The following is a 23,490-nucleotide window of genomic DNA, read 5'->3' as shown; positions in this document are numbered from 1 at the left end:
GTGTGTGTGTGTGTGTGTGTGTGTGTGTGTGTGTGTGTGTGTGTGTGTGTGTGTCAGTGTGGTATAGGGTGCGGGCGCTGGCTGTGAGTTGTTCTTGGGTCTTGTCTGCCTTCCTTTGATGCTGACAGCAGGATTTATTGGCTCATTCTCATTCTCGCCTCGTCAGCATGCCCCTCTCACCTCCACGCCGGCCATTCAGAGTGTGTGTTCCACTTTAAGTGTGCTTTGTCTTTTTCTTCCACTTCTCCCTCACTCGTCAAGCTTTTCTACTGTTCTGCTCTCTGCCGGTTAGCTCTTGTCAGGTCCTACACTTCTCTGAGAAATAGAAGTGCTACTCCTCCTTGCAAAGTTGGGTTCTCACCACATCAGCTGGTTGTGATCTCGTTCTTTTTTTCCCCCATCTCTGCATTTGTCATTGTATCCTGTTACTGTAATCACACGGGGTCTCCAAATAACCTTCGTCTTTTTTTTTTCCTTTTGTTTGGTCCTTCAAACACTCGCTTAATGGAATCCAACTTCTCCCCTTGATTTCACAAAGTGTTTTATGCTTTTTATGTCCCACACGTTGGGGAAGTGCCACTTCAGGATTGATTTGATCTGAGTGACTTTCTTACAAACACCCAGGGCTTTTATACAGCCTAAAGAGACAGGCGAAATAAATGCTGTGTCAAATTGTTTTGGCTGAAAACTGATACCTTCTCCAAGCCCTAAGAGGCCAAAATGGCCGATGTAAACAAAAGGGAATAAAACTTTAAATCTTTTGTGGATGAATTTGTGAGTAGTTCTACTTCGTCACAGATTAAGGAGGAAACACACAAGCAACTATTAACTATTGATTTACAAAATTCACAAAAAATATTTTTTTTCTGATAATATTAATAGCACATAATAAAATACATAACTAGTATTTACTAATAGGTGGTCATATTTATTATTACGTGTTATATTACTACATTTTTCTTTTTCTCATGGTTAATTGCTCTATGTTTGTATGTTTTTGTAATGTTAACTGTTCGATAAATATATTAAGTATACAAGTCATAATTACCATGATGACCCATAACGCACCTTCATTCATAAGGAGGCACTTTGAAGTCTTTTCTGGTTAAAGTAAATTGCTCAATATCAGCAGATTTAGGAATAAAAATGAAGGAGAAAACAAGGCAACTGTTTTTCTGATATATATTTAAAGCATCTTCATTCAGAGCAAAGTGGAACCAAAGTCAAATTTCTTGCTTGTCTGCATAAACCAGGTGAATAAAACTGACTATGACAACTCATGCATTAACTTTCAAGAGATTAAGATATTACTTGGCAGCCATGTTGACAATGTGATACCAGAAACAGTCCAATGACTGCTGCACGATCAGGATATCCTGCTCGTTTTGGACCCCCAACAAGTTTCTCTGTCTTTCTAAAACTTGCGTAGAGCTAGCATAACAATAAAACCGACAGCTGGGGAGATTTCACCCAACATCTGGAATTATGTTTGTTCCCGTTCACTGAAGGAAGCTGTAAGCTGCACATTTCTGTGTAAGTTAGGCACAAACAATTGTTAATGGAGGGTGATGAAATTGCGACTCTCTTTCTCCTGGCTTTGTTTTTGCTTCCCTGTTTTTGTCTTGTGAAGAAGGTTTGCCACAGTGGGTATTATATTCTGACATGTTTCTTTGCTCCCCTGTTCTTATCTTTTCTTTTTGCCTTCCCTCTGTCACTCTCCCCATTATTTTCTCTCGCTCTATTTCTGCTGCCTTTCATCATCTGTCTTCCATTTCCACCAATATTCATCCACCAACCCCATGTTTCTTTTCCTCTCCCCCATTACGATTCCTCTGCTTCTCATACATCGAGGAATGCTCTCTGTCTTGTCTTTTCTCTGTTTTCTTCTTATCTCCTCCAGCTTACTCTTACTCTTATATTTCCCTTCTCTCGGGTCCTAACTTCTTCTCTTCCTGTCATCCCGCCCCGCCTGACCTCCTCTGAAGACACGACAGCCATGTCGGCATCTTCGGGCGTGGACCACGCTGTGATCGGAGGGGTGGTGGCTGTTATCGTCTTCATCCTGCTTTGCCTCCTCATCGTCCTCGGCAGATACCTCATCAGACACAAAGGTCAGCAGCTCTGCACAAACAAGCCCGCAGACGCACTCATACATTCATGTATGAACATACAGAGAGACAAGCTGGCATACATGTGTGGATGCATGCAAAAATACGGCAACATATCTTCCCCACATACACGAATATAGAGAGAATGACTGAGGGAATTTGAAATGTAGAGGACAGAAGATGACGACGGAAGTTTTTGACATTCTTAAAGTGTATCACATGTATTTTCGGTTTTTATGTCACATTAACATAAAATAGTGTTGTGTAAGGAAGTATAACATGGTTTTCAGTTACAAATACAAATCTGACATTCTTTTGAATGCAGGCCTTTCCACTCTGATACCCCTAAATAAAACCCTCTACAAAGAACTACCTTCAGAAGTCACTTAATGAGTAATTCAATTCCACCTGTGTGTAATTAAATCTCTGTGTAAATCTGCCAAGGTCAAGGTTTTAGAGGTTTGTTTGAGAACATCAGTGAGCAAACAGGAACATAACGACCAAAGAACAGAGCAGCCACGTTAGAAATAAAGAGGTGGAGAAATTTACATCAGGATTACGTTATCCTGGTCAGGATCCTGGTCAGGATAACGTAATCCTGACCAGGGATTACGTTATCCCTATCGCAAGATTTGAGCATCTCACTACTCAGTCCAAAAAGACAATAGTATAACTGCTGCCCCAATGACAGGTCAGTCAAAAGCAGCATTATTTTTGAAATGGAGCAAAGAAACCCATGAAATCTCTGGACAAGCTGCAGAAGTCCAACATAAAGACGCATCTGTTGGTAAAAAGGGAATAGTTGTATATTCTATAAATATGCTTAAATAAGAAAGGTAAGAACAAAGAGATTATTTAAATAAAACTAAAAGAAGTAGAAGTGTGCAATACTGTATATTTTGATAACAATTTAATACTGATACCAATACAGGTATATATTTTTAAAACAGGATACATCATCAAACTTCTGACTTTTAGGTGTTTTCTGGGTGTTCCTTTGAATTATTATTATTATTATTTTGGTAAAAAGAATTCAACAGGGAATTTGAAACTAAAGTATTAATCTCATCACACTAGTATCAATCCAATTCTCATATCGACATAGTTCCAATGTTATCAAAATTTCAGATGGATCTGCCTGCCTCTAAGAGGAAGTCCTGTCTGCAGGGTTCCAGAGGCCATATTGGGAAAAAGATCAGACAAAAGTTGACACTGTTTGGTTTGCAGTTGGCCCTGAAACAGGCTCCTCATCATGACACATGGTGGAGACATTACACCGTTCCTCATCAGGGGCTTTGAAGCTGTTAAGAGTCAACGGAGGATGGAGCTCAATATAAGACTCTTGGCGTAAGGAGGTTGGGGCTACAAATGACCCCAAAACGGAGGTGGAGGGTCCAGGAGACACCGACTATAAAACCAGACAACCACAGCTGTTTTCCTCTTGTCTGATCCGATCTGCCTAATGCATAATTTTCCTTCAGCTTCATGATTATGCAGCATTTTGTGTTGGTCTGTTACATTAAATCTCAGTGAAGGCCATTGAAATGTGTGGATGTTACATAACAAGGATGCTTCCAAACAGGACATGGAGGGAACTGGGCACTGTTTTAAAATCCATTATGGTGGATGTGTTGCTTAAACTGGGCTGTGAGGCGCTGAGCCGACTGACGTGCAGAACCCAGATGGCTGTTTTGTGACGTCATTAGGGCTCTTTAAATCAGAGGAAGCCTGCTAGATGAAATGTAAATGTATCTGCAGCTTTTGTCACAAGACATATGGTGACCTAAATAAAAAATATACTGCAATTTGGAGGGAAAAATCTGAATAATTTGAAGAAAACAGTGAGTGATAGAAGTATTAGATGAGTTTTTATGACTAAAACTTTTACTTTGGTATTAGTGGGTGAAATATCTTTATATCTGATGACCTCATTGACAGATCTGTGCAGTCTGTTCAGACCTCCTGTTTCCTGCATGTTGAAGCCCCAGTGATACAAGCTGATGACAACTCATTACTGTTCATTACATGTTTTGTTTACTCAGCTTTCTTTCGCTTCAGATTTCGTCTTACTGGCAATTAATTAAGTCACAGTTATTTGGGCAAATGAATAAATCATACTGTTGTGATGGTAAAATTAATTACTCCCATCCCAGAGTGACTTATTAACTCAGTGGTTAAAGTTTTGTGAGAACAGTAAAGTGTATTTAGTTTCTTTCTGTTACACGTTTACCTTTTGTCCCTAAAAGAAATAACCTTTGTGCTTCTAATGGGAATCGTAGAACAATAACTGAAGATTACAAGAATATGATGTAAGAGCTTGAATATTCTCCAGAATATTGTGTGATTACTGCTTGTGCTCAGGTCCATTTTATTTCCCAGGTCACTGTGTCCGGCTCAGTTTAGGTTCCTGTTGCTGCAGATCCTTTATTCAGCTGGGACTCACAAAAACATCCAGAGACTGAACTGATTGCCTCTTTGAGCAAAATTCAAATCAATGTATCCTAACTAAACAGCTCAGTATTCACAAATATGCCTCTAGTGAAAGTTTGTCTAAATATGTAGATTTATTTTTGTTTAAATAATTGTAAATGCCTGCTTTGTTATATGTAAGTCAAATTATGAACTTACTGCTGTAAAAGTGTGTTTCCCTAACAAAAGCTATGCAAAGCTAAGTAAACACAGTTTATGTTGCTGCATTAAATATTATACCTTATACATGCATGACCAACTCTGGCTTTAATATTAACCAGATAAAATGCACTACTATTAGAAATGAGCTGTAATGCCTCCACAACTGTTAGCAGACAAAATCAAAACCAGTTTAGTCATTATTGCGTCGTATCGCACTAAAAATATACATACAATTCAGCCTTTCATTTTACTATGTTCAGTTAGGGGTGCAAAGAAAATCCTAGAATTAAGATATTGGTTGTTAATTTTTCTTTGTTTGCTCTTTAAAAAAAAAAAAGCCCCAACAGTAACAGCTATCGAGCTTTTAGTGAAAAACGTCTTTATGTAACTGAAACAATAGTTACATATATTCATGCTTATTAACATGAAGCAGATGCCCATTCTTCCTCTCATGTTGGAAATGGAAAAGAGAACATCCCATTAAAGTAAGACAGATGTGTGTCAAATTATCATAATTTGGGAAATGGTTATAGGAAAGACATCTGAACACATAATGTTGAAGAATTAACTTTAATATTTAAAACAACTGCAGCAGAGAAGAAATGTCAACATGTCTGAGTCGCAGTAAACAGGGGCATCCTACAGTCACCTGGTCTCCAGTAGCAACCATTAGACACCATCTACATGCAAACTGGATATCTGAAAATATAAATTGGGACATCATTTGGTCTTTTAACAGCATAATGATCCCAAACAAATCACCTGATGGTTGATTGTGGCTATTGATCGTAAGCTGCAAACTTTGGCTTTAGAAGAGCAAATTTAGATATAGTATGATTTCAGCTGTACTTTATAATAAACTGACTTTGGTTGGTGTGGTGAACTTAAACAGTTTAGTTTTTCCCCATCAGAAAGGCACTGGTGTTGGGATGCTAGGTTTAGTTTGCTGCCAGATAATCAAGATCATGCAGAAACATAGCAAAACTTAAAAACACCATTGCTGCATTCTGGGTTTAATGGTTTTATGGTCATTTTAGTGGTTTATATAAACATAAATAAGTAGGCGGGTTCTCCCCACATCCTTAACCAGAATGTTGAAGCAGTGCCAGACTTCATTCCCAGCATCGCCACACAGTTGATCCTTTATTACTTTATCTCACAGAAAGCAGCTCTATGGTGATATTGAAATGTCAATTCTGCATATTCTGAATAACAATTAGCTCAAAAAGATTTTGGATAGTAAATAAGAAACATCATTAGCTGGTAGATTGATGTTTCTGTTGGGCTGATTATCTGTCTCCGCCGCAGTAGTTCAGACAATTAAACCACCAGAAAAACAACGAGCCGCTGAAAGCTCTCGTTGTATTTGCTTCGGAGCCACACTGGAACATGTTGACACAATCTCATCTCAAACATCCCATCCTACTGGGGACCTTCACTCCCAGTGGTTGACTTTTATGGCCTCTACAATCCTTCTACTCCACCCTTCTCCCCTCTGTCTCCGGCTCACTGGGTCACGCTTTTTTTCTCCTCGTCCCACAGGAACGTATCTGACCCACGAGGCCAAGGGTTCCGACGACGCCCCTGACGCCGACACGGCCATCATCAACGCCGAGGGAGGTCACTCCGGAGCCGAAGAGAAGAAGGAGTACTTCATCTAGATGGGCGGGGGGACAGAGTGGTGGTGGGGGGGAGAGAAAGCGAGGAAGAGGAGGAGGAGGAAAATTTGAAGGATCCAGCTGGAGGAGAGAGGAAAGGAAAAACCTCCATTTGTTTTCACAACAGCTTCAGTTCTTTACTCTGTTGAAGGGATGTTGGCAAGGGAAGGGAGGTAAAGAACTGTGGGCGGAGCTTCAACTACCCTCTTTGCATTGATACAGGGGAGTGAGATCTTTTGCACTGACATTCGGATGAACTGAAGTTACACACACACACACACGCACACACACACACACACACACACATGCAAACACGCGCACACATACATGATTCAGTTCTTGTTTTTCCGCAGACTTGAACGCTCGTAGATGCTCAGATTAACAAAGCCGAGCTTCCTACTAACACATCCTGATCCATTATCACATCCTCTCACAAGCATCCCTTTTTTCAACTGTCGGCGCAGTGAAAAAGCTGAATTGTAAACCACATTCTGACATCGTCACGACCTCTCCTCCACAGCGCAGCTAACTGCGGGTCTGCCCCCTTCACGTTCCTGTCCTCATGCTCTCTATCAGAACAAGGCAGAGTCCCTCCTTAAACTTGCTTAGGGTAGACAAAATTATTGATTGGAAAACTTCATCTCCTTCCGTCTTTTTTTAATCTTTCTATGCCATCAAACTGCTTTGTGCGGACGTTCAGATTTTTCCACAACGCACCACCACAAAAACTTGCAAAAACAGCATTCCCACCTTGCGCTGCCAAGCCCAGGGCCTCCAATATACATATATAAATATATATAAATATATAAATATAGAGTTATATAGCATTCTTTTTACTTGACAGAAAACATTCGGTGTGTTGTAAATACACTTTCTGTTCTGTTATTTTTCTGCATTCTGTCACTCTTCGGCGCCCCCTATCCTTTCTCATGCAGCCCGCTACTGCATTACAGCAACTTAAATACTCAAAAATAAAATAGAAAAAAAAAAAAAGCCTGCCTGTTTTTATTACATGCGTGAAAATTCAGAGTCAAAACAATCATTATCTTTGGGCTAAAAAAAAAAAAACATGTAACAACCATAATGTTGCAATGAAAACTAACCTTAACTGCAAATATTTGTACAAAGAATGTTTTTCCTATTGGTTTGTTTGTGTTTTCTAAATTTCTTTTTGGAATTTTTTAGGGAGATTTTGTGTTTCCTGTCAGCGTCTTGTTGTGTTACCGTCAGTGTTAAGAGTTTACAGTGTCTGCTGGTTTGTCAGTTCAACAGTCTTTTTGTTTGGGCATTTCTTTGCTTCTTTTGTCGTGCCGTGCTCCGTGGCGACACTTTCTCCCTGCGTTGTCAAACCTTCAGCTCTAATCGGTGGCCAAGTCTGAGTTAAACATTCAAAATGAGTTTAATAGAGTTTCCTTCTTGTCTTTCATGTAGTTTCCCTTCAAACTCAGCCTGCTGAACCTAACTTCGCTTCGCCTTCACCTTCAGATCGCCTTTCTTGGCAAGGCCATCTGGCTCTGAGTCCGCTGAATAGGGGCTTCACTGGCTTTCTCTAAGAACCTGCCATGTTTGCTTCTCCGGGGTTGAGAAAATGCTCACAGGACCTAACAGGGCTGTCTACATGCATTACAGCCAAGTTCCTGGAAAAAAAGGGGGTGGGGGGACAATCTCTTCCCGCTATGGTTTTCTTGTGTGAGCAGGACTCATTCGCCAGCTTAGCGAAAGCTTCCCATAAACGAACGCTGCTTTATTAAGGTTGAGACTTGGCCTTGGCAGTAGCAAGCCCCACTTGGCCCAGGCATGGAAATTGATTGCAATCTAACTAAGAGGCTCTGGCTGCAGGTTGTACACATGCCAAGGCTCTGTTTGGCCAGACGAGGATTTCAGGCTGCTCTCACACTCAAGAAAGTCATTTAGGGAACCTAATGTCCTCTTCTACTTTTCTCCTTCTCCCTCCACTCGTCTATTTCTTTTCATACTTTAATCAATCAAGCTGTCTGTGTCCTGATCCACCTTCACCCTGTCTCCCCTCCTCTCGTTGCTCCTTCCTTCCCCTCCCCTCCATCTCCGATACATGTCCAGAATCTCCTTGCCCGTCTTTAGCTCAGTGAGGAGCCTGTGTAGACGGAGCTGTGTGAGCTGAAAGCTCTCTGCGGTCGTGGCATGTAGGAGATGAATCACTGATCAGTTTTACAACCTTCACTACAAAAAAAAACACAAAAATATTACCAAGTATTTTTGTCTGGTTTCTAGTGTAAATATTTTTAGGACACTTGAAAAATGACAAAACTAACATACAAATAACTTTTCAGCATTGCAGGTTGTTTTAAGTAAGTATTTCCTTAATATTGATTTTGAAAAATACTTTTTCCACTGATGGATTTTTTGATATATAACAAGATATTTCCATAATATAAGTAATCTGCCAGTGGAACTACTTTTCTATCATGATTAAGGAATTATTGACTTATAATAAAACAAGCTCCTACATTTTGCTGAAAATTTGTTTGTAAGTTAATTTTGTCTTATTTCAAGTGTTCTAAGATATTTAAAAATACATGGTAAGAGTTTGTGTTTGTGCAGCATTCCTGTATTAAGTGTTGTCAGCTACCTAAGAGGACTTAGTGAGTTTTTACTGAAAGAATTATTGGCTGGTATATGTTTAATTGATGCAGATAATAGTGTTTTTGGTATTTTGCGATACAGCCATACTGTCGCCGCAAAAGTACAGAGTCATGGGTTCGCACCTCCTGCTGCTTGAAGTTTGCATTTTGTCCCTGCACCTGCCTGAGTTTCCTCCAGGTTCTCCTTCTGCAAGTCCAAAGACAGGGTGCAGTTAGGCTGCGAGTGTGCATGAGCAAATCATCATCCCTGTTCGTCTCTCTGTGTTGGCCCTGTGATGGACCAGAGGCCTTTCCGGGGTGTGCTCTGCCTTTGCCCTGTGGCAGCTGGGATAGGCTGCATCCCGGGCGTACAGCCCTTACAGCAGTGGTACCCAGCCCTGGTCCCCAGAGTCCACTGTCCTGCGTGTTTTGGATCTTCGGTTTCCAAACATTTTCTAATAAGCACCACCTCTGTAAATACTAATGTTGCCAAGCACCAACATGCTGGCGCTTTTTTCTTTACTGCATCCGGATTTTGACTTGGCAGTTTCTACCTATTGGGTCTGGATGCTCGGATCAAGGATTTAATTATGCATCCCATTATTCGTTACTTGACATTTTCAAATGGGAAGGATGGAAACGAAGGTCTTCTGTAGTTTGCCAACAACCTGAACCTCAAAATCCAATATGGCTCCAGCCAGTTGAAAGCAAAATAATAAACAGTTAATTGCACGTTTGTCAGTGTGCATCTTATTAAGTTTAGTATCAGATTGTGGTCTGCAACCTCTTCTAGTGAGCAAATAAACAAAAAACAATAAATAATAATAATTATCCTTTTACCGGCTGAATTATGTTATGCATAAAATGCATTTTTCTGTCAAACAGATTCTAAAACAGGTTAATAATTTGCATATAGCTCATGTCACGAAACATACATTCTGGTCTCTGGTATGAAAATCAGCTGAATGAGGCATTATTTCAAAGGACTTTGACTAAGAGATGTCAGCAAGAAGCTCCCAGGATAATCTGTGTTGAAACTGTGTGAACGAATTCATTATTGAAAACTTAAATTTCTTGAAATACTAACAAATACTCCTTTCTTTTGAGCAGCTTCTGTTTGAAGCTAAGATTATTCTATATTCAATTCAACTCAAAAATACCTTTTTGATCCAAACAAAAATTAAATATGGTTTAAATGACTCATATAATCCAAGCATCTTCAAAGAGTCGTTTTGGATGTTGATGCTGGGGGCAGAAAAAAATGAATCTAAAGGATCCTCTGAATGAAGACTGTTAGTGTTTGACAGCCACAACATGAAAACAGCTCAATATTCAGGTGACAGAGATGGTATTTTACAGCAACATGTCTTGGATAATACCACCAGGTTTTGGCCAGGCCTGCTACTCCACCTCAGTTGCTTTTGCCGCTCCTTCCTAAATCTCTGTCTGGCCACATTTTTTAGAAAGCCGGGCAGAGAGATGTCAGGGTCCACAGGATGTGATCCTGGTCACCTCCTTTTCAACTCCTCTGGGATTTTGAGTCTGGTATTATTCAAGCTTTTGAGACACTAATCATTTGCATCTGGTCACAAAAAGTATATCTTGTTGCCACAGTTACGCATCTTAAGTTTCTGAAAGTAAAACAAGAGCACATTTCTTTCCTGCTTCACAACATCATCCAAAACCAGAGGGGTTAATTGTCCAAACATGTAATGTCTCAAACATCAATAGTGACAAATGTCTTCAAATCAGAAGTAACAGGCACTTTGCTGCCACCATTAGTGGTACAACTCTACAAATTAATTTATGTAAAAGGATAATAATTAATTTTTTCTTAAGACAAATCTAAATCTCCATAATCTGTATCTATCAATTCCTCCTAAGGAGTTGTAGCTTAAGATTTCATTGGTGACGTTTACCTTCTCTTCTCAGTAATTAATATCTTTAGCTTAAATTTAAAGTTTAATGGAAACAGAACTAGGAAGAACTGAGAGAAATGTTACATTACCCATAAAAAATAACCCATAAAAAATACTTCAGAACTGAATTTGGAGTAATAGAAACAACATAATTGTTGTGGAAATATCTAATGACCACAAATACACCACAAATAAATTCACTTTGTAAAAAATTGTTCCATGTCTTCAGTTACCAAAATCTGGTCAAATGTGGTCAAGATGAGCAAACAGGGAAAATCTTTGTGAATATCCCAGTTAACACACACCAGGGTTCAAAAACAGGCTTCTGAGGAACTTGGTGGCACGCTAAGGATGCAGTCTTTGAAAGTCTATGTGCTGGAGCAACACGTCTTCAAAAAGTGAAGGATATGAGGATCAGGGTCTGGGGACCACTACTCTATGGGATAAAGCAGGCATAGCTGATGGATGGGTATTTTTTTTTTTTAATATATATATTTTTTTATTTTGAGTTTGACTCAGCTTTTCATCTCCGTTATGGTTGAAGAGCAGAGATTCAGCTCTGTCTCAGAGAGCTTGTTGCACACTTCAAAGACGTTAGCATTGAACTGTATTTAGCCTCAGTCCACTGTAACTCTGCTCATGCTGGACAGAGAGGAAATACTTGCCTCCTACTTAAAGTATAATGTCTTTTTAAAAACTAATGGACCTGTATTTGCCTGTAATTTATCGTCCTGTTCTTTGTCTTAGTTAATGTGCTAGCATGTAGCTTGCATGAGGAATGATTGGAAAGTGTAGATACTGCTGGAGACGAGAAGTGCCGACAAGCCACTCTCCTGAGACTTCGCTGCTGCCCTCTGTTCTGCAAACATACGCCGTGTCCCAGATAAATCCGCCTGTAACCTCCTCATCTCTGCCCACCAACCAAGTACGACTCTTTCTGCTCTTTCCTCCAACACCCCAACATGAAATCTGCATTTGTTGTTGAACTGGGACGCGCAGTCAGTGAAACTGTATTTTCTAGCTTGGGTGTGATGGCGACTAACTGTCCCCAGGTGCCAGCAAAGCATCGCTTCTCTTCTCCGTCTTCAGTCAGTTTTAGCCGGACTGTCCCTCACTCAGAGTCGTCATCTCCTCTTTAGGCAGTTGCAAACAAGCCCCATTTTGTAGAGGAAACTATTTACTTTTTAAGTCATGTTTTTTAAAAGCTGTGCATAATCATCAGTGTATGAGTTTCAGTTTGGTTGATTTATCTTTTTTTTTTATTATTATTATTATTATTTAGATTTCCCAAAACTTGAATGTTAGAATTGTAGTATTTGCATTTATTTTCTTGTTTCAGCAACCATTTTTATATATTTTCCTGTATATAGTGTTGCCTTTCTGGAAACTCTTACATGCAGACCACACTTTACACACACACACACTATGGGTGCATTAACACACACATACATGAATATGCACAGCAGGTATGTCTGCTCCTGTGGTGTGTGTGCATGTACTTTAGTGTGTGTGTGCCTGTGTTTGTGGATGAGTGTGTATCAAATGACCCAAACAGACTCCAGAGACACTCTTAATGTGTTGCGTTCACAAAAATATTTTTATTTCCATGAATAAAAAATAAAAAAAAACCCAATTTTTTTTCTTATTTGGATGATAAGTCTTCCTTTTGAGTAAATATTCATATCACATGGAAGTAGTGTTGTTGTGTGTGTTAATTTGTATAAAAAAGGCAGATGATGTCATCAGTGCGCGACCCTGACAGATGCTGTGATGGGGTTTAAACTGTTGGCTGAAATGTTCCAAAAAATATTAGGTTTTGTTTTGTTCTTTTCTCCTTCTCTTTTTGTTAGAATATGAGTTGAGTTGTTGACTTCAATAAACATGAATTTGGGTTAATTTCATCTGCTTGCTGCTGGTTCTTCCTGATTAGAAAGGATCTCATTTAAACTGCGTTGCTGGTTGTAAGTGAAGGATTTGCCGTGACACAGTTCGTCTTTGGAGACGGACGGTTTCTCCGTTTACGCTGATGAGAACTGGAAACAGAAAGTAAACATACTGCTGGCTGCCTGATGTCCTAAACAAAGCAAAAGCAAATGACAAACTTGAAGTTTATCCCTGTTGCTATACAATATTAAATTCAAATATTCACATTACAGGGCAAATAAATGTATTACAATGATGATAGTAACATATATGCACTTCATAACTCTATAAATAAACTGATTTTTCATCAAAATATATTTTGATGAAAAATCAACTGCACTCTCCTCTCTCACAGGACACGGATGCAAACAATTTCACAAAACAATACCACCGAAGAAGAAACAAAGTGGAGGATCTACTGATCATAAAGTTACACACTTACAACAAACACAGTGGTTTCCGTTGTGTTTAGGGCCAGATATAAGAACTATAACAACAGAAGACATTTTGTATAATAATAATAAAGTACAGACACAACCAGATTACATGTTAATTCAGGATGTGTATGTTGAGTTTTTGAAGAGAAAAACACATTAAAATATATTATTATTGTTGTTACTTTTTTACTATGTCTCACAATATTACTTTCAACTAGCATCAACATTTGAAAACAAAAGTAAAAAATTGTTTTGGAATAAAATGCTTTTCTTTGGGGAAAACATTTTTAACACTGATATTTAATACCAGTTATAACTAAATAATAAAGTAAATAAGAAACATAGTTTTGGACCTCTTGTTAGGCTGTCTGAACTGTCTACAGGTCAAGCAATGCTTTTGATTCAGTAACAAATACAATGTATCGTCGAAGAATTTGATAGGACTTGTTTCACATTTTTTGCGCCTCGCAACTACACAACATGGCCACCAGAGGGCAGTACAATACAGTGAGTCAAGCAATCTTGATTTTAAACTGCAAATTGTGTTGGCGAGTAAATTGGAAAGCCCCTTTCCCATTTGTTCTTTCAGTTTAATTTGTTAAAGGAGTATTTTATGTACGGATATTAAAACTTCTCCTGCTAAAGCATACTTACATTACATATGTTTTATTTTTGTCTGACATGAGAAATCCATCATTTTTAAGTATTTTCACCATGTCTCATTTGTTCCAATATATCAGCAAGTAATAACATAAAACTGCTGCAATTTTCTGTACTTTAGGATAAAACTGAGACGACAAATATTCACCCATAACATTAATATGATATCCGATTTCAAAAACTATACAATCACTGATAGTGCACTGCACGCACACGTTTCTGGAATTTACACAAATTAGCTGCTGGAAATAATTTCTAAGCAAACACTCTGCTCGTGCTCTCCAATAATCCTTATTATCCATCAATAACTTGTATAGTAATCTTCAGATTTTAAACTTAAAGGGTCTCGTAGTTGAAGTTTTGAGGGCCAGACCGCTGTTCCTGGCGCCGTCGCTGCAGCGCCCCCTGCCCCTCTGTGGAGCATTAACTGAGATTTGGAGAGGGGAGGCGTGGAGGTGCTGGTAGTACATGAGAGAGGGGATGTGTGCTACTGATTGTCTGTGAGAGGGGAGGGGGGCAGAGACACGCAGAGAGACAGAGAGGGTTAGAAGAGGGAGAAAGGAATTCAGAACTGTTTAAATGGGGATCCAGAGCGCAGCGCGGACAGCGGCTGCGGACTGAGCCAGCAAAACAAAAACAACAACAGAAAAAGTGGAGACAGATTTATTTTACGCACGGGAAAAGTGGGAAGTAGTTGGAGGAAAGGAGAAAGAGGCATGGGATTTTTTTCCTCTAAATGTGTCCTGTTTGACTCTCATGACTCAGAGAGGATTACTGTTAAACTCAGCCGCTCTGCAGGAATTGATGGTGTCTTCTGAGAGAAACGGAGCCGAGGGGAGGAATCTGAATGCGCTCGGCTGAACCATGCCAGGCTTGTGGATCCTAACTTTGGCACTCGCTTTCAACCAAGGTGAGTAAAAGATGAAGACCCAGAGCTGAGAGAAAAACAAAAGAACGATGGACATCAGTGAAAAGTTTGCTATTAATTGTTTTCTTTTGTTTTCCTTCTGCTGCTTTGCGCTCTGAGGGTCTCTTTATGTCTCATGGCACTACTTGCAATGCGCGTTTTTATGCCTGGCATTAAATCCACGCGCGTGACTCCGTGCGTGGAAATAGTGCTTCAGATTTAAGCATCATTCATACATCCCCACAGACGGGAAGGAAAAATCTTTTTTTTTTTTTGGGGGGGGGGGGGGGGGGGTTGTCTCTGCTCATATCCAGGCGCAATCGGCGCTTTCCTTTTTCTTCCGTTACGCGTTTTCTTGGGCAGAGATGTGGACCATCTGCACACGACATTGCCTTGACGTGACCTTTAAAACGCATGGATGGGTAGATTTGGCTGGAACAAATACGGTGCGGGTCAACGCAACGCAAGCACACGCACGCGCATTCACGCACAATTTGCGCATAAGCTGTCAGTGTGGGGATGATTGATGAGGCGAGGATCTAATGCACAGTCTGGTCGCTGGGCTTTAACATCAGGCTCATTGGATCATTTTTCAATGCGTGCGCGCACGAGCTAGACACGTGCCTTTAGTCACACTGGTGTATTTTGTGTGTGTGTGTTTGTGTGTAGGTGTGTGTGTGTGTGTGGTGAGAGTAGAAAGAGCAACGCAAGTGTCCCTAGAGAGAGCAAGCTGATGTGTGTGTGTATGTGTGTGTGTATATGTGTGTGTGTGTGTGTGCGCGCATCTTTTTTTTCCTTTGCATGCAGGTAGAGTCTGGCGCACATGAATGAGGCCTTCCTGTGCAGCTGCCAAGAAAAATTCATATTTTACCTGAAAGACTGAGACATATTCACTGGACTGGAGAAAAGTCCTATTACTAATATTAATGCCCCTTTTTATCGATCACCTTGATAGATTACCCCCTCGCTCGCTCCCTCTCTGTAGACACACACACTCGCACACACAAAAACAGACACACGCAGAGTGTGTTTGAGTTTGGGAGCAGTCATGCCTCCAAAGACAGGAGTGATTTATTGAGGGGGTCTGATATGAACAGTTCAGCCTTATACGGAGTCCTGTATGTGTGTGTGCGTGCAACTGTGTGTGTACCTGCATCACCTGGGTCCCTGCTGCTGCGGGCCGCCGGTGTGATGAACCACAGACGATGATCTGCCTGGACAGTCAGTCAGAGGAGCTCCCAGGCTGAAGCACACCTGACCACCTGAGTGGAACGTGATGGATGAGGCAGAGGCTCAGCCCGGCTTCACTGTTTATTTTTGATAGTCAGGTTGGGAACATTTACCAGAAATGAAATGTCTGAGAGTGAAAAATTTGATTACCGTCTGTGGCGCCTCGAAAAAAAGCATTCGCTGAGTCTGTACTTTGTTAATTCACCTTTTACTGCAATTACAGCTGCTGCTTTTGGAGAATGTCTCTCCAGCTACAGGCGAAACATTTTTACACATTTGTCTTTGTAAAATATCCAAACTTGAGGAAGTTTAAAGGTAGACGTCAGTTTTCAAGTCTGGTAGCAGATTACTAATTAGATTAAGTTTGAACTTAGACTAGGCCATTCGAACACATGAATGTACTTTCATCTACACCATTCAATGCAGTTCCAGCCGAATGATTGCAGGGCTGGACAATAAATCGATCACAATATATATCGCAACAGACATGTGATCAATATCAATAGATAATACATCTGACAGAATATTCAAAATTCAGTGCATAGCACATTCACTGAACTCCGATCCAGAACCGCACAGTATTCTGGGAAATGAAGGCAGAGGAGTATCTGTGAGTAGCTAGCACATAAGTGCTTAAAAATACACAATGGTGTGGATATACAGGAAAGATCATGGCACTAGATTAGCAGTATCTCAGATATTTAAAATAAAAAAAAAATGAATCAATAATCACTGATAGACAATTATCGAAATAGATGAATATGAAATGCTTATTGTGGTTAGTCTTTCAGAGATATTTTCTAGCCTTAAATGGAGAGTCTTTTGCAGCATCTTCCAGGTTTTCCTTCAGTTCTGTCTTTGCTGGAACCTCTGACCAACTTCTTCACGCCTTCTGAAGAAAATCATGGCCACAGCTTGAAGCTTCCATGTTTTAATGGTGTGTAGATGATGATGTGCAGTTACCTTTTAGCTACACATCGTGATTTCACAATCAGGTCTGTGGCAGTTTTGGTCTGCTCTGGTCAGAGCGACCTCTTCCACACCGTATACCTGAGCTAAGCTGTAATCATGATCTCTTTGTCTTCTTTGCTGAACAGACATCCAGCCAGTTCAGTATTCGCAGATTCTTTTTGTGGAATGTAACTCCAAATTATTACTGGAAAATTTGCTTACTTATGAGTTTGTTTGTTTGTTTTTTTTTCATACAGCATATCTATAGTATTCTAAACAAAATCCAGCTTGGAAAGCTAAAAGAACTTCGCATAACTTAATATGTTATTGGCTGATGTTTGCAAAGCAGCCAATCCAGGAGCACCATTCATTTTCCTTGGCACTCATTGGCTGTTGCCTCTAAGAGTGGAAATAAGGAAGCACTGTGTTGTCCTCTGCCAAACGGCTTCCACAAAATAATGCATAATAAGGCATATTTGGTTTTTGAATTATTAAAATAGGCAATTATAAGTCAGCTTGAACAGAGCTCTGTGAAATGTTCAAAGCAGAGAATTTTGTTTTAGTAACTAACCTTGATTTGAACTGAACCATACAACTTCCTCTTGACTTATCTGCTGTTCTTTGGTCTTCATGATGCTGTTTGTTCACTGATGTTCTCTAATAAACATCAGAGACCTTCCACTTCAAAGTTTCACACTACTTCATGTTGCTCCATCTGATAAAATTTCAATAAAATACATTGAAGTTTGTGGTGATAACATAATAGAGTAAGAATAACGTACAACAGAGCTCTGTTGGTCAAAGCATCAGTGAAGTAACTCTGGGAAAAGCTGAGGGTTTTTGTATTCTGTTGTTGGATGGCTTAAAAAGATGGATCAGGGCGGTTTGAAGTGAGGGTGTACATAATGGAAAGAGAACAAGACACAAGAGAGATAAAGCATCAAAACATTAGAGAGCAGAGGAAAATATGTTTACAGCTGAGCAATGTCAGACACAAAGAAAGCAGGCAGAACAAAATTTGAAACTCCAAAGAGATAAAAATGGGCAAGAAGAACTGAGCAGAACAGGACAAAACCGAAGCAGCAGAACAAAGGAAGGAGAGACCAGACAGAAGGAGAATAGAGCGGAGCATCGGTGTCTCCTGCTGAGCCGGTGTAAGCCTGTAAATGTGATCAGCGTGAATCCGTCCCCTACATCCAGCAGCTGCAGCCTAATGTGTGTTTAGCCTGTTTGGACTCTTCCAGGTGTCTGCTGCCTGCCTCTCCGCCGCTGACAGCTCAGGCTGCCTCTCTGATTTACTGCTCAGTCTGGTGGCTTTCTCGCACAAACCCACCGCTTCTCCGTGTGGTTGACCAGGCATAATCTGTGGGTCCCTGTAATTACCGCTCGGCCCTGTATGTTTGTCTGATATGTCGCCAGTCGACCGCTGCGCTGCCAGTGCCGGTCTGGCCACAGGCGAAGAAAGAGGCTCATTTTCGATTCTCGAACAGCAGTTTTGCTTGAGCCCAACATTTCTGCCGCCTGATCATGCAAGCGAGGCAAGCAAAGCAATTCCTGCACCGCAAGCACCTGTCCCATCTCCTCCAACGACCCCTACATGCATCCACTTTCTTTTGCTCCCTTTTCCTCCTCTTCTCTTTCTTTTATTCCATCACAGGAGCAGGGCAGAGGCTCAGATAGAAAGAGACAGGCCATAAGACAGGGAGATGGAGGCAGGGGGAGATGAAGAAAGGAAGAGACAGCGGGGCTCAGTCCTAATCTGTTGACAAGGGGGGATGTTTGAGGATAAACAGAGGAGAGCTCAGAAAGTAATGACGAAGGAGAAGATGGAGCTTTTTGCCTCAGATAGCAACCCAGCTGGACCATTAATGTTTGATGGTTTAGATTAGCAAAAGATTTACACCTAAACTGGGCTGCAGGGTCGTCTAGAGATCCTCTTATGATATAAAAGTGTTATGTTAAAAGAAACCAGACTTCTTTCAGGTTCCTGAAATGTTCCATCTCTCATCCAAATACTTGCCTGACATCTTCTGGTACCCAAAACACAGCGATTAACCTTCAGGACTTGTAGACTAGCAATCATTCATGGTGATGGAGAAACTTCCAAGACCTACAATCTGTTGGCACCTCTTGATTTAACTAATCCCCTCTGCAGTCGTGTGATTCCTCCCTGAGTCGTCAAACAACAGAAATACTCCCAGATTAGATGGGAAGTGGATAAAGTCAAACATTTTTTTCCCTCCATTTACAGCATGTAAAGATTAGAGCATGTTGTCATATTAATGGAATGCAGTTTTGCAATGACACAAAACATGATTTCATCAAATTTTATCTGAGCTGTCTCATAAGAGAAGATTTGTAATTACAGATAGGTAGTTATAGAAAGGATAAGCTTGGCTTTTCCTGGTTTGCTGCAAACGATACAGCCGACCTGCAGGTTGGGCTTGAGGTCAAAACAAGATTTATTAGATAGATATATAAATAACTTTGTTAATCCCCTCAGGGACGCCAATCTCTCCCTGTGCTGCAACATCTTTTTCACCTGTTTCTATGCAGCTTGGTTAGTTGATATGAAAAACAACGTGCAGAGAAGCTTCTCCTCCATTTTCTTATTAACATCTTTTCTGATGCAAAATGCAGCTCATCTCTACACATTTACAGCAAAAATAATGAGACAATTTTAAGGAAAAGTCAGTTTGTAAGCCATTGAAATTTATGAAACATACTTTTTTATGTATTAACGTGGCCTTATTTGCTGGTAAATTGCTTTATCACACAACTTCACAGACTCCCAAAGTGCAAGTTGTAGGTCAGAGATCTGGTGAAACGCGTTGCTCTGCACATAAAGCTGCTTCCTGGTCTTTACCTCACCAGATTTCAAGACTCTGAAATTACATTTTAACACTTTCCAACATTTCCCACATTGAACATCCTCAAAGTATGAAATGAAGACAGGTGGTTTTTATTTGTTACCTGTTGTGCAAAAAGCCGAGAGATTAGGATCTAATCCACTTGGTGTTTAGACTTTTCTGTTTAGTTCACGAAGTGAAGACTCACCACGTCGCCCAAAGTATTTGCTCATCTGCTTTGGCATACATGTGAACTTGGATTTCTCAACTCATTCTTCATCTGTAAGAACGAGTTACTTTAACTTTTCTGGGAAGGTTTTATGGTGCAGAGGATATTCTGTGATTAAAAAAAAAAAGAACAAAAGAAAAATAATGTTTGCTTAAGTCTTTGAGTCCAAGTTAAGTTTCTGATCTTCTCTTCTCGTTTTTATTCTTTGCTATTGCTGTACGTTGTCCTGTTGATGTTAGAGAAACCAAGCTAGAGTGTTGGAATAGTTTTAAACATCTGCATCAGACAGCATACAGCTATTGATTTGAAATAGATACACATAACGTTCAAGCTGTGGCTGTAATGAATATTAGAGCCGCCGGCTCCACGTGACGCACAATGTGGCCTTTTTACACTTCAACACCTGACCACAAAAATGTCTGCACACACCACTGTGTGAAGCCCTTTGGTGCTGTTTTTAAAGTGCTTCATAAATAAAATTAACACTGACTGCAGTCAAGACTCAAAGGCGACTTATTTTGTCATGTAAGAATTGACTTTTCTTGCTGTTTCAATTTTAATTTGACTAAAAGATTAAGTAGACACATTCAGCCATTCATTCACAAACGCCCACAGATATGCACACTGATATGTAGATCTTGAGGTTAAGTGCTTTGCCCTGCAGCTCATCAACTTGTGACAGGAGGAAGCTGGAACAGAACCTACAACCTTCTGATTGCAGGAGAACCTACTGAGCAACAGTTCGCCCTCCTCAACAGAGTACAGCAGAGATTTTTGTTTCCCAGAAGCCACCAGGCATTCCCTTACAATGGCTGCCATTATCTAAAGCAAAGAACTGCTGAATTCAGTTAAGCACATTTTTTTAGACCTCATTCTGTACAAAGCTAAAAGTAAGCTTGGGAGGAGCTGTGGGCTTCTTCTGTGTTTTCCTTAAGATCTTACAGAACAGTGTTTGTCCTTGTGAGATGTGAGATGTGTCCTGTGAGATGCAGGAGCTCACATTTAAGTATTTATTCAACATGTAGTGAATACATATTAGAGAAAAAAAAAGCAATTCTATAACAACAAAAAAAAGTTTCACTACCACTACATTATAAAAACCTAATGAATTCCTGTCTTTGGAGAGTTTCAGCACTGATGAGCATTTTTTGCTCAGGCGGTCTCAGAATAAATCAAAGCCCCAGACCTCAGCTATTAGTGGCTGGCTGTACTTAACGTGCCATGAAAGCAAGAATATCGGGTCGACTGCTTCTGTTGCTCTAATTGGACGGTAAAAAATCTACTTCCACGAAAGAACACTGTACTCTCAAATGAAAATCATTAAAAAGCAGCGCAGCAAGCCCTGTTTAAAAGCAGAGCGGGGGCTCAAACATCGTGACGCCAGGCGGAGCTTTGTGTATTTGTGTGTCTTTTGCTTGATCCCAAAGCCTTGCAGTACCTGACACATCTAATATCCTTATGCTTCGAGATATGTGATGTAAAGTGACAAGAAACAGCAATTAAGATAATAAATAAAGTAAGAAACATAATTATCCATCACCTAATTCACTAGAAGACACCCAAATCACGGGATAATGGTGAGGAATTCCCCTCTTTGCTCGTCTACCTCTGCTTGTGTGTGCTTCAGTGTTAATGCGTGGGCGGATAGATGAGGCTAAAGAGTATGCAGATTTCAACAAGAGGGCATGGATCATATTAGGACTGACACCCGTCAATCTGGCGGATATGTCAGCTCAAATGGGAGCAGAGCCAAAGACTCAGAGGGAAAGGAAGGAGAAGGAGGACAGGGAGAGATGGAGGAGGAAGAAAAAGGGGCTGATGAGGGCAGAAGCTGAAGAAACAGATGGAGAGAAATTCAGTGTGAAGGAGGAAGAGGGTTGGTTAGGTAGGAGTAAAAATGTCAGAGAAAACAGAAGACGAAGCAAGACAGGGGGATGAGAAAAGATGGGTTTACAAACTGGTAAGATGAGAAAAGACAGAAAAAGAGCACAAAGAGGAAAATAAACATCTGAACTGTTGAAACAGGGCAGAATGATGATGCAACACATCTTAAATGAATTTTAAAGAACAACAGACCCTCCAATGTTTTTGTGCTTGTTAACATCTGGCATCATTCTGGCTTTCACCACAACTCTTCACAGGTTTTTTATTGGTTGGTTTCCGGGACCAAACACGTTTTCATTTTACAGTAACTACGATCTGAGCTTTCCAAAATCTCACTCTTAACATTCTGGTGGGCACTTTTAATCTGGCCAATAAAGATCTAGAAGAACAACAACAAAAAACAAGACCAATGAAAAAAAAACACAAAGTAGAGAACAAGATACAGCCTTAACATAAATATGTCTAATGACATTACAGAGCACGTAAAATATGTTAAAATTAAATTGGGGTTTGAGGTTTGTAGCAATTCAACGGCAGATATAATTTGTTAGTGTTAGTGGAACTAATATATTTAATTAGTGCTTTAGAGTTAGTGTCCAAACCTTTTGGTTGGCTGTGGCCACCACTGCTCAGACCAAAAGGTTCATCCGTCTATAAATCACTTTTTCAGAAAGCTTTCGACTTTTCCATGAACAGAGTCACATCCTGACTCCAGGACAACAAAGGTTTTAAAGCCATTTCTGGATCATAGCTGGGTTGAGTCATTGTGATTCCTGAACTAATCCTGATTATTTTAACCAATTTGTTTTTCACCTGAAATTGGTAGTTGAAAGTTAAAGTGGTTGAAATAGGATAAAGTTCCCAAACACACAGCAACTTGTTTAGGATTGGATGAAGCAGATTGACTTTAAGCTTCTGGAAAACCCTGAACTCAGCTACAATTGAAGGTTTTGAACGGTGCTAAAATACTTAGACCACTCTTCTTTGGATAATTACTATTTTCTATTATAGAGCCAGAATGAAGCTTGATGGTTACAAAAAGCATGAAGTTCAGGTACAAAACGTCCAATTAACTTAATCAGTCAGGTTGTGTGCATTTGAGCCTTTATTCGTAATTTTGAGTATGCCATTTTTAGAAAACAGACACAAAACATTTTTAAAGATAAATTAGCTTTCAGGTTTATGATGAGGATTTAAATGAATCATTAAAGTACAGAATCAAGATGAGAATCATGGCTGAGATGAGTTTATGTAAAATTCTGAGTAGCACAGTAACTAAGGAGAAAGACAGGTGGCTGGTGGGAAGGGGGTGGATGAATAAAACGAGGGCAGCAAAGTGGAGATGATGGTTAAACAAGGATCGTTAAACAAGGTGGAAACAGATGGGGGACACATTAAAGGAATGGAAATAAAGAAGGTTAGGATACGAGAAAGCAGCGATATTTCTGGAGCAGTCAAATCACGTGGGAAGAATACCATCAAAGAAGGGGAAGACAAGAAATGA

The 23,490-nt window shown here is 40.1% G+C and overlaps 2 protein-coding genes across 7 annotated transcripts in view; both read left to right on the top strand.

The window, feature by feature from the left end:
- Positions 1–8,054, top strand: part of cadm3 (cell adhesion molecule 3) — a 161,081-nt gene extending 153,027 nt beyond the window's left edge. For all 5 annotated transcript variants that reach the window (XM_016671490.1, XM_007552029.2, XM_007552028.2 and 2 more), the window contains 2 exons: positions 1,986–2,111; positions 6,282–8,054. In XM_016671490.1, the coding sequence (XP_016526976.1) occupies positions 1,986–2,111; positions 6,282–6,400 (245 nt within the window). In that variant the 3' untranslated portion in view covers positions 6,401–8,054. The remainder of the gene's footprint in view (positions 1–1,985; positions 2,112–6,281) is intronic.
- Positions 8,055–14,383: 6,329 nt separating this feature from the next.
- The window catches only part of kirrel1b (kirre like nephrin family adhesion molecule 1b), a 99,888-nt gene continuing 90,781 nt past the window's right edge, over positions 14,384–23,490 (top strand). For both annotated transcript variants that reach the window (XM_007552027.2, XM_007552026.2), the window contains exon 1: positions 14,384–14,846. In XM_007552027.2, coding sequence (XP_007552089.1) covers positions 14,801–14,846 — 46 coding nt within the window. In that variant the 5' untranslated portion in view covers positions 14,384–14,800. The remainder of the gene's footprint in view (positions 14,847–23,490) is intronic.

The sequence above is a fragment of the Poecilia formosa genome, unplaced genomic scaffold (assembly GCF_000485575.1).
Source record: "Poecilia formosa unplaced genomic scaffold, Poecilia_formosa-5.1.2 Scaffold45, whole genome shotgun sequence".
NCBI lineage: Eukaryota > Metazoa > Chordata > Actinopteri > Cyprinodontiformes > Poeciliidae > Poecilia > Poecilia formosa.
The sequence above is the reverse complement of the archived record's forward strand: the minus strand, read 5'-3'. Positions and strand labels throughout refer to the sequence as shown.